Source organism: Octopus sinensis, linkage group LG11, assembly GCF_006345805.1.
Source record: "Octopus sinensis linkage group LG11, ASM634580v1, whole genome shotgun sequence".
NCBI lineage: Eukaryota > Metazoa > Mollusca > Cephalopoda > Octopoda > Octopodidae > Octopus > Octopus sinensis.
The window spans coordinates 69,694,105-69,709,236 of record NC_043007.1 but is presented as its reverse complement, the minus strand read 5'-3'; the positions used below and the strand labels follow the sequence as shown (position 1 = coordinate 69,709,236).

The window sequence follows — 15,132 nt, the reverse complement described above, 5'->3', positions numbered from 1 at the left end:
TGCTTGATTGTGTGATCTAATAGGAAGAAGCTATTAATCCAAGAGGTGAGAGGTGGGCAGAACCTGTATGTGGGAAGTTTTGATGGATTTACATTTCAGACACAGGAAAAAGCTTTGTTGGTGTTTAGGGTAACAACATTGCTTTCATCAAATTTCTCTAAAGTGAGGTCCATAGTTTAGATAGGTTCTGCGCACCTATGCTATGCCAGTGTGGATAAATGAATGTTAAAATGATATTGATACTTGCTTTTTTTTTTTATTACATTCAAAATTAGAATTCTTTATAGAAATACTATATCAATCCCAAGAAAATATCAACATAACTGATACTTCTATTTTATTGACCTGAGAAGAATGAAAGGTGAAGTTCACTAATATTATTCGGACTGAAAACATGGACCACAGCAAAAAAGTGCAAGTTGATGCTATAATGAGTGTACCAACAAACTACCTAAACTTTGAACATGAGAATGATTTGATCTGTAAAAGTGGAGTTTGAAAAGTCACATCTTCGTACTCTCTATAGTAGAACAAACTTGTGTGTGTTATGTGTATGTATTTGTGTGTGTCATATTTTTCTCGCTACATGGCACACCCATCTGCAACTGTATTTAAATTACTTTATCTCTTAGCATTCTCTTTAAATTGTTTTATCTTTTATTACAACTACAATTTCATAAAATTCACTTGTTGCTAAAAGTATAATTTTTTTTATTGTTGCTTCTCCTGCATTGGTTGTTAATTTCTTTTGATTAATGCTTGAATCACATATTGATCAAGTGGTTAACAGCCTTGACCTTCTGTCTTATTGAGACTATATAAATAGCTGAGTTGTGTTGTTGTTGCTGCTGCTGCTGCTACTTTGACATTGTTAAAGTATGGGATAGGCAGTTTGTATCTAGTAACTCCTAGCACTTCACTACATACAGACCTCTGTTTTCCGTTGCTCCTAAACCTAACTTCAAGTTTTGTGCATTTTTGCAACACTGATTTATATAACTTCTACAGCTACTTCTACCAATTTACTTTTAAAATGGCCAGTCAAAAATCCAGGTTTGTTTTTATACTTTCTAAGTTTTTTCTAATCATTTTAATATATTTTGTTCATTTACAATTTTCAGTTCAACAAATGAAACAAATTTGAAATTCATTTCAGAGGAAATTTTTTTAAAACTTCTGTTGTATTTTTGTAATTTATTTTCTTACATACAGATATACTTCAATCATGAACTGTGTGTAGTTGTGATCTTCATACCCCACCTCCATGTCAGTCAGGTTAATAACTGTTTAACTTATTTTTAGTTGGTATAAAAAAAAAATACTGATAAAATTGCTACGTATCTCCAGCAATTTTAATTGTGAATTTAAAGTGACAATGATGTAGTCTTAAGTAGTTTTCAAAGTTTTAGCTACTTAAAAATTTCCATGAATCTCATTCCTATCAAAATTTGCAAAGTTTTATTGTTTATCAAAGGTTCTTAATTTATTGTTATTATTCTGGATACCTTATTTTCATGGGTGTGGTACAGATACGTCAAAATTAGTAATATTTAATGTCTACTATGCCAAAACTAAATATTAGTTCTATATTTGTTATCTGGAGAAAACTGTGATAACATGAGTGAGTTGATAATATTTAACTCGACATAAATTTGTCTTCCAAGTCTATTAAAACATTAGTTACGCTATGATTAATCAAACTGTTGAAAGCAATGAGGGAGTTTGTGCTGTTACTTTTTGGTTGAATCTCAGATAGGCTTTTAAACAGATTATCTTTAACTTAATTACTTTACCTGATGAATATATATATAGCAAATTTCTGGCCTTTAGTTTTTCTTCAGTCAATATTTTTCATATTGTACTTGGTATATTTTTATTCTCTTAGTAAACAATGAGTTGTTTCTTATTGTCTCAACTGGAACCAACCTACACTTGTGTAAATGAAAGAACTGTATTTATCCAGTTATATTTTTGTTCACATTTCTTTACTTTTGAGAAGTGATATCAGTGTCTTTATTCAGTTTCTATTCTCTAAAACGATTAAAACATTCATTGTTGTAGGTGATTTAGCTTCATGTGAAAGAATGTTAAATATTTTCAGTCTCTTGTAATCCTGAAAACACGACAGTGGACTAGGATATCACAACTACATATCCATTAACTCTTTTATTTCATTGTTGATTGCACAAACTGTTCAAAATTACTCATATTAACTGAGTGGACATATAAATATTGAAATTATCCATCTTATTAAAATGCTTTCCTTGCAGCATTATTATTTTTATTTGTATAAAATATTTTTTTTATTTGTCTAAAAGTGTCAAAATATTTGAGATGAATGTTTGCTTTTTTTTTTTTAAATTCCTAACAAAATATGTGTAAGTTTTTCTATGCCTCAGTAAGTTACTTTTTTGTTTCTTAATTAACCTATATTGGATAGGTGACTTTAAATAGACAAGCATTTTTATACTGGATTATTTGAAGAGAAAGTATTGGTTACTAACTAATAAGAACTTGTCAGTTAAGGAAAGCTTTAAAAAATTGATTTATCTGGGTTGAAATTATCAAAGTTTGGATAAATAATCAAAGAACATTCAAATCAAATTTTCCTGCATTTTAGTTTAACTTTAGATCTTTGAATTTTGTAATAGATATCCTCTGCAAGATATTTTCTACTAAAGATCAACAAGAATGTGACTGGGAACTGCTGAGGTTTCCAGGAGTTCTGACATTTCTGCCAGAGTCCCTTATTAAAGGGGAAGTGGTCAATACAAGTACATATTTTCTATTATTCCAAAATTATTTTTTGCTTCTAGTTGACTAATTTTAGTCTTTTTAGTACTTGAAAAATAAGACAAAGTGACAAAATTTTTTAAAAAATCCCTTCTCAACATCTTTAAACCATTACTATTAAGAACCTAATTTGTAATTTCTGTATAAATCTAAGCTGTGGGTTGATTATTATTTTTTCTATTTAAAACTTCTTTTCATTGTACACATATCTGTAGTATTGTGTATATCTAAACCTTACTACTGCCCCTCTTAACTGCTGCATTTGAAGCTACCAGGATTTCATTGATTCCAATGAAATTCTTAACTTTTTATAAAGATACATCATCATCGTTGTTTAACGTCTGCATTTCCATGCTGGCATAGGTTGGTCAGTTTGAGTGAGGAGTGGCAAGCCAGAAGGCTGCACCAGGCTCAAATCTGATCTGGCTAAGTTTATACAGCTGGATGCCTTTCCTAACGCCAACCACTCCAAGAGTGTGGTGGGTGCTTTTATGTGCCACTGGCACAAGGGCCATTCAGGCAGTTCTGGCAATGACCACGCTCAAAAGGTGTTTTTTATGTGGCACTGACAATGACTATACTCGAATGTTGTTTTCCACATGCCACCGGCACATGTCCCAGTAAGGTCACGCTGGCAATGATCATGCTCGAATGGCACTTTTTACATGCCACCAGCACGGGTGCCAGTCAGCAGCCCCGGCAATGGTCACTCTCAGATGGTGCTTTTAACGTTCCACTGGCACGAGTGCCAATCAGGCGGTACTGTCATCAATCAATTTTTAATTTATGACTTAAAAATACGAATTTTTTTTATTTGTTTTACCTTACTGTCTTTATTTTTCTTAACAATGCTCTGAAAATACTTTTAAAGAGATTTAACCATAAATTCTTTCTGTTATGGCCTTAGCTATAACTTCTCTCTCATCAACTATATCACTTTACATTACTTTCATTTCATTGAAATGAGATTCCTTTAAAAAGTATAAAAAATAGAATAAAAATGTGACCGAGTTTAAATGAAGTTTAAGATTCATTATAACTTCACAGCTGCAAATATCCTTGACAGGCAGAAACTGGAGTAATCTAGGACATAGAATTAATACTTCTCTTAATGTTAATTTCCATTGATGGACATAACAGGTCTTTAGGTGCATAAAACACAGTTGCTACTAATAAGTGCACTACATTCCGCATAAATAATGCCAAACTGAAGTTCTCAAAGTTATTACAGATATCATTGTGATCTCATCTGTAGAACACTATTAAAACTGTTCCAAAGACTAAATAAACTTTCTATTTAAAAACAGATTGTGTAGAGGGTCATCAACTTACTGTAACTGAAAAATATTCTGATTAAAACCTAAATTGAAGTATTAGAACAATGATGCTGCTATACATGCATATCCTTGATAACCTCCACAAGTAGCCAGCTGGTTAATTGGAAGGGACTAGTACATTTTTATCACAAGCTCATAGAAGCTGAACATAATTGTTTCACTCACAATGCAGGATAGTCTACAAAGGACATTGGAGCATTGTCACTCCAATCCCAGCTAATTAGTAAGAAAAATGTTTCTCACAGACATTCCAATTATAACTAATGCTTTATTATGCAATTATTATTAGCTAGTCTTCCAAATTTTATTCCATTTTTCATTCATTTTCTATAATTTATGTTGTTTGTATTAAAAGAACTAAATTATCTAATATGTCAATTATCAATGCTGTATTCTGAAATTACAGTTTGTCAGAAAAAAGAAAAACAAAAAACTATTTGAATTCCTCCATAATGATATTTTTTCCTGCTTGTAATTTGTGTTTTGATAACAGAATTAACAGCTGTAGTTAGTTTGAATTTGCATAGATTATTACCAATCTCAGTCTGCTTTAGAATGTACATTTCACTGTAATCTTGCAGAATCAATGATTCATTTACTGCTGCTCTTTTTCGCTCTCTTAAGAGTATTTTTTTCATTACATTATCTACTTGTCTTTTGATTTGGTGTGCATCATCAATTAAAGAGGTTGGTTCTTCAAAGGCAACACATTTGGACAACGCTTATAGTAACTGTCTTTTGGTCACACGGTTAATAAACGTAAACAATGAGCAGTAAAGACTGACTGCAGGAGCAGCTTACAAAAATCAATGTATGTACCATCTGTAGCCTCCTGGAAAAAAAAAAGAGAGAGAGAGAGAGAGAGATTTACAAGATTAGGAAGTAAAGAGGAAAAAGGTGAAATTACATCAATCACTATCATTGATTATATGTTAGTTCTATCTTTGCTCTGTGAAGAATGAATATTGATTGATTGATTGTCATTCCTTCTGTAAATATCACCTGTTGACCAGTCAGCTTATCAATACTGATGTCCTGAGTTACATTTTTTTTAAGCACAAAGCTAGGAGCTTATTGGAAGTTAATGAACTTGTATAGCTTTACTGCCTAAACGACATTAGAACTATTAGAAGGGGCAATTCACTTTAACCAGGGGTTAAAATTCACTTTGGTCTTATTTATATTTAATATTGCAATTTGTGAACAGTGACATCAAAAAGATTACTTTTCCTCTGAATCAGTCAATGTTACCACTACTGCAAAAATGACATGGGAGTGTCACTAGTTCTTCTGTTTTGTTCTGATGTTTATAGCTCTTATTGAGTATATATATATTTATATATATATGCATACATCCTCCCATACATTTGAGCATATAATGGGCTTCTGTGTCCTTTCCATTTACTAAATTCCACTTATAAGGTCAGCTTGAGGGCTATGGTTGAAGACATTTAGTTAGTGCTACATCATGGAATTGAGTCAGGAATCATGTGGTTACAAAGCAAATTTCTTTGCACCCACTAGAGGCTTGCCCTACAAATGACAATAGAACTGGTTTACACATTTAAAAACCTTGTTACCTCTTGCTTTACCTTGCCCCTTTCCTTATGACATAAACTTTCAGTACTGTGCAATCTTGGCAGAAGTCAAACACTTAACTCTAGATTTTTGCTTTGCCTTTTGTTTTTCAGTTCTTTTTTTATTTCTAATTTTATCATTTTACTTTTCACTCTAAATGGTAGCCATACATTTAACCTATTTTATTGTAATTAATATATAGTTTTATTTCAGCAAATGTTCCTGTTTTCATAGTCAGTGCATGACTTATGTTTATGATTTTCTTCTCAGGACTGTTTGTGATTTTGCATTGTGTCACATAGATACTTATATTTTTTACTTGTATATCCCACTGCTTTACACAAACAATAAAGCATAAATACAAGAATAAAATTTGCTTAGTGGGATGCAAACCTAGTTTTTCAAGAGGATATTCAAAGCATTTTCATTGCCACCCACCCTCAATTTTAGGTGATGTACTTGCACCCCCTGTTCCTGAGCCTATGCAATAAGGCTTATATTTTTGTGTGGTTTTGGTATGTTTTACTTAATATTTCTGCTTTTGTACAATACCAGGTTTCTGTTTTGTAAAATTATTCTGTAAAATTGGAAAAAAATGAAAATTAGGCAGGAGATATTCACCTTTTTTCATTCATGCTTCTATACATAAAGTCTTCATTATAGGACTGTATCCTAATCCTGTGTCCAAATTGTGGCTGCTGCCTTGGTTATTAATATATTTTTGATGTTTATTTTTCCTCTATAGACGTAGTACATCTCAAGGTAGTTTGGCTGGCAGACATCTCAAAGGGTAACAACCATTTCAGATAACTTCTTCAGCTTTCATCTTGGCATATATTTCTTGTTGGAGTTTTATATCTATTGGTTCTCAACTTTCATTTGTTTCTATTACATTATTATAATTTTATAACATTTCACCCACATTTTTTAATATTTGGATTTTTATTAATATTTTGGTTTAATTTTATAACCCTTATTTTCTTTCACAACCTGGAAATTCTGGGTATGTTTAATTTAGAAGCTTTAAAAATAATTTTTTAATTGAAAATTAAAATATATTAAATTACTGGAATAAACTACTAACATTTCTTATTGTCAGTCCCATTATAGTGTGTTTGTGTACGTATATGATATATAAATACACACACATACACTCATGCAAAATATATATCCATAAGCAACATGAAATGAAGTATTATCTACTAAAGTATCACCATGATATAATGCATTATTTTGCAAATAGAAATATTTAAACTGTAAAGTGAGTAGCTACATCAAAGTGACAGATGTATAATGTTGCTACCATTTTAACCCCAGGCAGATTCTTTGCCAGCTGGTTTCTGGTGCAAGCTCAGCACTCTTTATATACAATATATCGCTAGCAGGAGGAGTGAACCCCTACTACCATCCAGCAGCTGTGAGAGGATCCTGGGTACTAGCCAGTTTCGAGCTATTTGGCTCACATCAGCCGTGCACATCTGCGCAGTGGAGTGATAGCTAAGATCCATTTCTGTCAGCGATATATTGTAAACAAAGTGACCATCAGTCACTGATTTGCAACAAGCAAAATAGCTACTTATAAAATCTCATGAAGTGATAGAGTAGTACTTTGGTGTGGCTACTCACTTTACTGTTTAGTATACATTACTACTCTCTTCTTGAGATTTTATGACTGTCAGCTGCTGGAGGATAGTTGGGGTTCACTCCCCCAGCAAGTAATATATTGTTTATAAAGGATGCACAGCTTTCACTGAAGATCAGCTGGTGGAGAATCTGCCTGGGGTTAAACTAGTAGCAACATTCATCTGCCAGTTTGATGTGGCTACTCGCTTTCCTAAAGTATCACTATGATATAATGCATTATTTTGCAAATAGAAATATTTAACCCTTTCGTTACTGTATTTATTTTGAGATGCTCTGTTTCTTTCAATTACTTTAAATATAACAAAGAATTTAATAAAATAACTTAGTTATCAAGAAGCTAGAGTTAGGAACATAAATTGTTGACTAAGGTTTTGTGGAAGATTTTAATTCAAAACTTATGAAAACAAGAAATTTGTACTCAAAGCCAGAGCCAGTTTGAGCCAGGTTGGTATCAAAAGGGTTAAACTGTAGAGCGAGTAGCCACATCTTATAACTAAATATTTAAACTGTTTCATCTACTTCCATAAAGAATCAGATGTTTGCATTTTGTCAAAACTGAAATTAATTGAAACATTTGAGAGAATTGTTTTTTGTTTCATAATTAAAATGATATAAAAACCAAATGGATCTCTATCAGTTCAATAATTGGGTCTCAGTTGTGTGAGCTACTGAGCTGCCTGCTCACTGAACTAGCATATAAGTGGTTGAATATACCACAGACACATGTAAGATAATTTGCATGATACAAAATCACCATAACATAGTATGTATGTTCTACAGTTTCTATACCATTGACCCAAGACTATGCTAAAAGATGAACCTTGGGATCAATAAGTAAACTACTTAACGATTTTGTGCACGCGTGCACACACACGTTCTCATGTGTATGTGTGTGTATATACATATATTATACATATGTATATAGATGAGTGTATATACATACATAAATACACAGACACAGATATTTATATATACTGGGTCATCCCATAAATAATGCAGTTTTTTTTATACTTCTATTTTTCAAAATTAAGATAAACTTTTTTAATCAAAAATATACTCTCTTTCGTTTTCTTCAATGCACTTCCATCTATCTGGTAGACTTGCAAAGCACCTCTTCCAAAATTCACTTGTCTGTGATGAAAAATACTCCTCCAGTCCTGTTCTGACCTCATCTACAGAATTCATATTTTTTCCATCCAAATGATTTTGAAGACTGGAATAAATGATAATCAGATGGGGCAATGTCCGGTGAATATGGTGGATGGGGCATCGTTTCCCATTCAAACTGCTCCAGCCTTTGGAATGTCATCCTCACTGTATGTTGCTGAGCATTATCATTTTTCTTCTAGCACTGATTTAAGCCATTCAAGCTGCTTGCAGTAGATCTCCTTTGTTATCATTTGGTTTGGGTTTTAAAGTTCAAAGTGGACTAAACCTTTCATATCCCACCAAGCAGATAACACCTGACATGGATGAAGACCTTCTTTAGCCTAGGGTGCTGGTGTTTCTCAATTCCTTACCCACTGTCTTCAGTGCTTGACATTTTTATAGAGAATCTATTTCTCGTCACCAATCACTATTCACTCCAAAAAAAAAAAAGGTTCATTCGTGAGATGTGACTGCAAAGAAGAGCACACATTCACTCTCTGTGCACAATTAGACTCAAAGTTTTTGAGGAACCCATTGACCCAATTTCCTGACTTTTCTGATGGCATGCAGGTGTCAATGAATAGTTGAATGACCAAATCCAAGCTTCTCTGCTAGTTCCTCATTGAACTCTGCAGATCTTCCAGGACGAGTCTTGTCTTCTAGGCTCTAGTTTCCGGCTTGGAATTTCTGGAACCACCATTGACACTGGCTTAGGCTTATTGTTCGATCCCCATATACTGTAGCATTAATATTCCTTTCACTTTCCATTGCATTGTTTCTTTTACTGAACTCATAAAGCAAAATATGCCAAATATGTTCCTTTGTCACTTCCATTATAGTTTTGAAAAAATGTTAAAATGGAACTGCATTCTTCAAAACTTGCACTATGGATAAGTACAAGCTAAAATTACTACCTGCTTGTATAGCAAGTTGATGCAGCTAGTTTATCCCATCCCCCTCTGACTTTTAGTTCAAGCAATTGAAAAAAACTGCATTATTTATCGGATGACCTAATATAATGCATGCAATTCCCAAGATTGAAAATCATTGGCGTCTGAAAAATGATTTTCTATCATGGGAATTGCATGTATTATATATATATATATATATATAAATGTGTGTGTATGTGTGCATGTGTATACTCTTTTAGTCATTTCCCAACTTTCATGACCAAGATAGTATCTCTAGTGTCAGTTAGTCACACTTGGGAATCTGGCTGAAAAGTCTAGTAATTGCTTCTGATAGGACCAGAGGAGGTACCTAAGAACCCCACACCCCTCCCAGGAATTGTGAGCAGAGATGGATGAGTGTGTGTGTAGGTGTGGTTGTGTGGTAGGAAATTTGCTTCCCAATAACATGTTCAGTCCCATTGCATGGCACCTTGGGCAAGTATCTTCTATAGACCCACACCAACAAATCCTTGTTAGTAAATTTGGTAGATGGAAACTGAAAGAAGCCCATATGTGTGTGTTGTATTTGTCTCCCACCACTGCTTGACAGCCAGTGTTGGTTTGTTTACATCCCAGGAACTTAGTGGTTCAGCAAAAAGTATTGTCAGAATAAGTACTGATTTAAAAAAAAGTTTTGAAGTGGATTTGTTCAACTAAATCCTGCAAGGCAGTGCCCCAGTGTAATGGATGAGGAATGCTTGGTCTGCTTATCAAGGGCTGGACTCAGCAGAGCCAAAAGTGTAAAGTATAAATTGGTCTGAGTGCACAATGTTCTTAATGGTCTGTGATGGTCTTCCTCAGTCGTGAGTAGTCAGCCACTATATGTATGTATTGATGGATGTGTATATAATATATGCATATATATATATATATATATATATATGTGGGTGTGTGTGTATGGCACATCAGTTCCTGTTGAAGTCCAGCTCATGCCAACATGGAAAACAGATGTTAAAAAATGACACACACACATTCACATTTTTTTTATTATTTAATAACAGTTTGATTTGGTTCTATGCAGCTTTGTTTTGTGGGCTCATTGAACAAACATAGCATTTAAAAAAACTGTTGTTAAATGAATGATATATGCAACTTTTTCCAAATGTGTTGAGTGCCACTTTCTTTCATTTGTCTACTTGCTAATGTATGTATGTTTGTATGTATAAATGTATAGTTGTAACAATAGAATTGCATTTAACTAGAGGATATGTTTCAGAATATAATTTTCATTTCATTAAGAATTTATGAAATATTTTGTGAAAGGTTCATTCGTGAAATGTGACAGCAAAGAAGAGCACACATTCATTCTCTGTGCACAGTTAGACTCAAAGTTTCTGAGGAACCCATTGACCCAATTTGCTGACTTTTCTGATGGCACGCAGGTGTCAATGAATGCTTGAATGACCAAATCCAAGCTTCTCTGCTAGTTCCACTTTGAGCTCTGCAGATCTTCTTCGACTGACAGACACTAAATTTATTTCTCTGAAACTGTTAAAACTGCTAAGTTAATTATGCATTGAACTACCACCATGTATTGTGATTTCAAATCTGCTGCTAGTGTTTCTTCATTTTAGAGACATAAGTTTATTTACCTGAAATTAATACAAGATCTGGGAATATTCCTTTGCTTCATGCCTATCAGAAAGAAAAAAAAAACTTCAGTGTAGATTTTTTTAGACAATTATAGAGATTTTTCATATTCAACTAGAAGTATCATACTTACATAGTACACAAAACAAACAAAAAAAAAACAAAACAAAAAAAACAATTACATCTGATAATTTTAAATTCTCATTTTTTTATAGCCATCAGAAGAATTAAGTTTCACTAATTATGACAAAAATATCATTTATGTAAAACATAGATTAAATTTATTCTATTGTTTATTGTTGTGTGAATAATTTAACAATCTTTGGTGGTGGTCACTTTCCTTTTGTGGGTATTCTTGGTTTTCAGAACTATTTGTCTCACGAGACAAATTATTGGTGTACAATAATCAGTTGTTTCTGATTCATTAAGGTAATAATGATGATGATGATAAAGAAATTGAAAGAGTTTTTCAATTTTTTTACGTGGTTTGTGATTGACAAGAAAAATATCAAACTGGGTGATGGGGTTAAATTCTCCATCTTGAATCTTTATTCCTTTAGATATATTCAATTGTGAATGCAGTTGGGTTATAACATATTTCTAATTAACTTAATCTTTGGGAAAATCCCTTCAAAGCTAGCTAGCTAATTAAAGGATCTCCCTGAATTGTTAAGAAAATATCTGTACTTGACAAGAAGATAAATATTGATACCTAAAGTTTAAAACAGATTGTTATTTTAACTGATTTTCTATCTCTATAAAATGACATTTGATAAGGGGTTGAAGAAGATAATGAATTTCATACATATTGAATAATAAATTATATGAAAGTTATTTAAAGCAAAATTGAAGATCAAAAGAATTTATTTGGGCAAAAAATTACTAGAGTATTTTAATGAAATGTCAAAATATTGTATTGTTTCAAGTACTTTTACATCACTTAAAGATTTGATGACCTGAACAGTTGGAACAAATCAGTTTCTTTCATGTCAAAAGAACAAAATTCCACAAGATTATATTCAGAAATATTTCAGAGATATGTTTTTGTGGGCTCAAATATAAAGACAATTTCCCTCAGATACTCAAACTGCCCTCCTTCCCAAATAAAACCCTCAGATAAATATTCAAAGATGTTTCCATTTAATGTTGTTTTTTCATTGTTGTCATTTCTAAATGCTACATCAACAAATAAATTTACCAGACATTTTATTGTTATATATTACTGAGTATTTAGCATAGCTGTTCAAATGTAAATTCATTACAAATTTGTGTATTTACCATTGTTATTGGAATTTTGACTTCATATTTAATGATTGAGAAGTTAAAACAAATTAATGAACAATTAACTGATGGGAAGATTATGTTGCAAATTGTTTCAAATTTGTTTTTCTCATTCTAATTATCAGCTTTAATAGACTGTTTATAATTTTTTTATCAAAAAATCTAATTTCTTCTGGAGATATTTTCCTTATTAGCCAATTGTTAACTTAATTATTTAATGAATCCCTACTCAAATTTTTAATGAATAAATGCTCTAAATAAAATAAATCACTTTCTCATGAAGTGAATAATACATATTCTAGAATATATTTCAATCATACCATGTATTTTAAATCCAAATGGCATTGATCCAGATAACTCCAAAATTTGTTTTGAAATCTTGTGTGATGAATTATCATTCATCCTTAATGTCTTTAATTAAGAATCATAATCAATGTAACCCATGGATAAATAGCTAGAAGCCATTAATAACACTGTAACATGATTTATGTCCTTGGGTAGCTTACCCCTAGAAAGTATGAAAAATGGCTAATATTTCCTTCAAACTTTGCTTTTCTTACATGTATTCAAACCCCAAAGAATCCTTCTTAACTCATGGCTATGATGCTCCCCCACTACTCCTGCTCATAATCAGAGATGGACATATTGTCAACCACTAAGAAACATGCTCAAGTGGTTGAGGTTAAGCAACAAACAAGCAAGTCTATGGTATTGAGCAGCTTATTTGTTATAACAATATTTCTGCTTCAGCAACTCAGCACTGAATCTGTCTGAAATGTAATGGAAAATATGTCAGTTTGAAAACATTGATGCCCAGGTCACAAAAGCAAAGTTTGAAGTAAATAATAGCCATTTCCTTTGATTTCTAGATAGACAAATAGGAAATAACTTATTGAGCAAAGACAAATTTTAAAGTTTGTTACACATTGATTCATTTACTTTGTAATCTAGTAAATGAAGTGTTCATTATTGTTAAGTTCATCTAATTCCAGTTTCTCACATTATTTAATACCTTTTATTACTTTTTGGTGAAATTCTTTCCTCTAGCTGTTTCTTTGTATACTGTTTTATTTAGTTAAGCCACTAAAGCTCTTTTTCTTACAGGTTTTAAAATTTTAAGTTTATCATTCCTTTGAGTCTTTGATGACAATTTATCTAAAGAGATTTTATGTATTTCAGCAAAATAACACATTTTTCTAAATTTACTAATCCTTGATTAATCACTCATTATCTAACCATGCTGTTATGTTTTGCAATTATTCATTATTAAATTAATAGTTTGTAACTTAACTAATTTTTAAAATTCATTGGTTTCATATCAGTTTAGAAATCTGATACTTTTTATGAATATACTATCATTAGTAACTAAATTTAATTCTATGCATTTATAAAATGCTTAAATATCAGGTTTTTTTCATGACAGTCTGCATTATTGATAAATTTTTTTGTTTGTTTTTATTCCTCTGTGAGTTAATTATTACTTTTGTTCTTTTCTCCAGTTCAAAAGAACCATTTTGGAACCTAGGTAGGGTACCTTTTTATATTTAAATTGCATGTAATGTTGGATGATATTTATTGCTAGTCATTATTTTTTTTTTTTAATACAAAAAAGAAATTGAATTACAAATTGGCTATGGTAATTCTGAAATCAATCTAGTTCGATTTTATCTGTAATTTTAAGTGTTGAAAGGATCAAAAGAACTGATTTTTTTTTTTTTTATTATCAATAATATTTGCTGCAAATCTTGGTCAATCTTGTCATAAAAAATAAGGCTACTTTTATAAATAGAAGCCTTAGAAAAGACATTGGCTTAAGTATCGATGATGGGAAGGAAAATGAAATTAATGAAACTATATTAATATTGTAACAGTAAAACTTCAAATATTTCTCATATTCTGTCAAACACTAAACTTCAACTCAAGAAGATACTAAGCCTCTGATATTCACCCTTTTGATGCTAATCTATATTGATTATTATATTTGTTAATAAGCAACAATCTTGTCATACAAGTTTTCCAAAGTTAATCTTGTCCAAACTGCTGTAAATAGAAATATAAATTTTAAACAGCCTTTGTACATTCATATTTTGATTAATGAAGCAAGAAAAAATAAATCATTTTTGCAAGGTGTCTTTCTGGTTTCTATACAGAAATGCATTTTCTGTAATATTTTTACTTTTGAAAGGACACAGTACTTTTTAAAAGAACCAAGTAGTAATGAGTTCAAATTTTTAAGACTTTAAGGCTCACTGATAGTAGTGTGTCTAAAGTTAGGCTGTAATTTCAGTTTAAATATTCAGTACTGTAATTTAAAATGACAAAGAATATGTTCTCTTTATAATGTCATAAACAATGTCATTTTTATCTCAACCTCTGCTAATATCTCCCCCATACTGAAAATGCCTTACTACAGTGAAAATCAAGTGTACACATGCATTATTATGATTAGTAGCCCCTATTAGAAGGGCAAGGTTGTTAGGTGATGCCTTGTGCTTAAGAAATCAATGTTCCAGAGACATAAGGAAATAACATGTTCAAAGTTCTTTTTTAATTTAAATAACATGAAATTTTAACAGCTTACATTCTTATAGCAAACAACTAACTTCAAAGATAAAAAATTCTGTAAAAGCTACTGTGCAGTATTATAAAATAAATGCGATGAGTAAAGTTTAAGAAATAAAATTACCATATTTGTTGGCATATAACATGCAATTTCAGTACACATTAGGCTTCTTTCAGTTTCCATTTGCCAAATCCATTCACAAGGGTTTGGTTGGCCCAGGGCTATAGTAGAAGACACATGCCCAAGG

At 31.6% G+C, this 15,132-nt stretch overlaps 1 protein-coding gene across 12 annotated transcripts in view; it reads left to right on the top strand.

Moving 5' to 3' along the window:
* Window positions 1–15,132, top strand: part of LOC115217030 (echinoderm microtubule-associated protein-like 2) — a 236,370-nt gene that overhangs the window by 166,387 nt on the left and 54,851 nt on the right. For 11 of the 12 annotated variants that reach the window (XM_036507662.1, XM_036507659.1, XM_036507658.1 and 8 more), the window contains one exon: window positions 13,822–13,847. In XM_036507662.1, the coding sequence (XP_036363555.1) occupies window positions 13,822–13,847 (26 nt within the window). Of the gene's footprint in view, window positions 1–6,453; window positions 6,499–13,821; window positions 13,848–15,132 lie in introns of all 12 variants that reach the window. The other variant, XM_036507666.1, reaches the window with a different exon arrangement.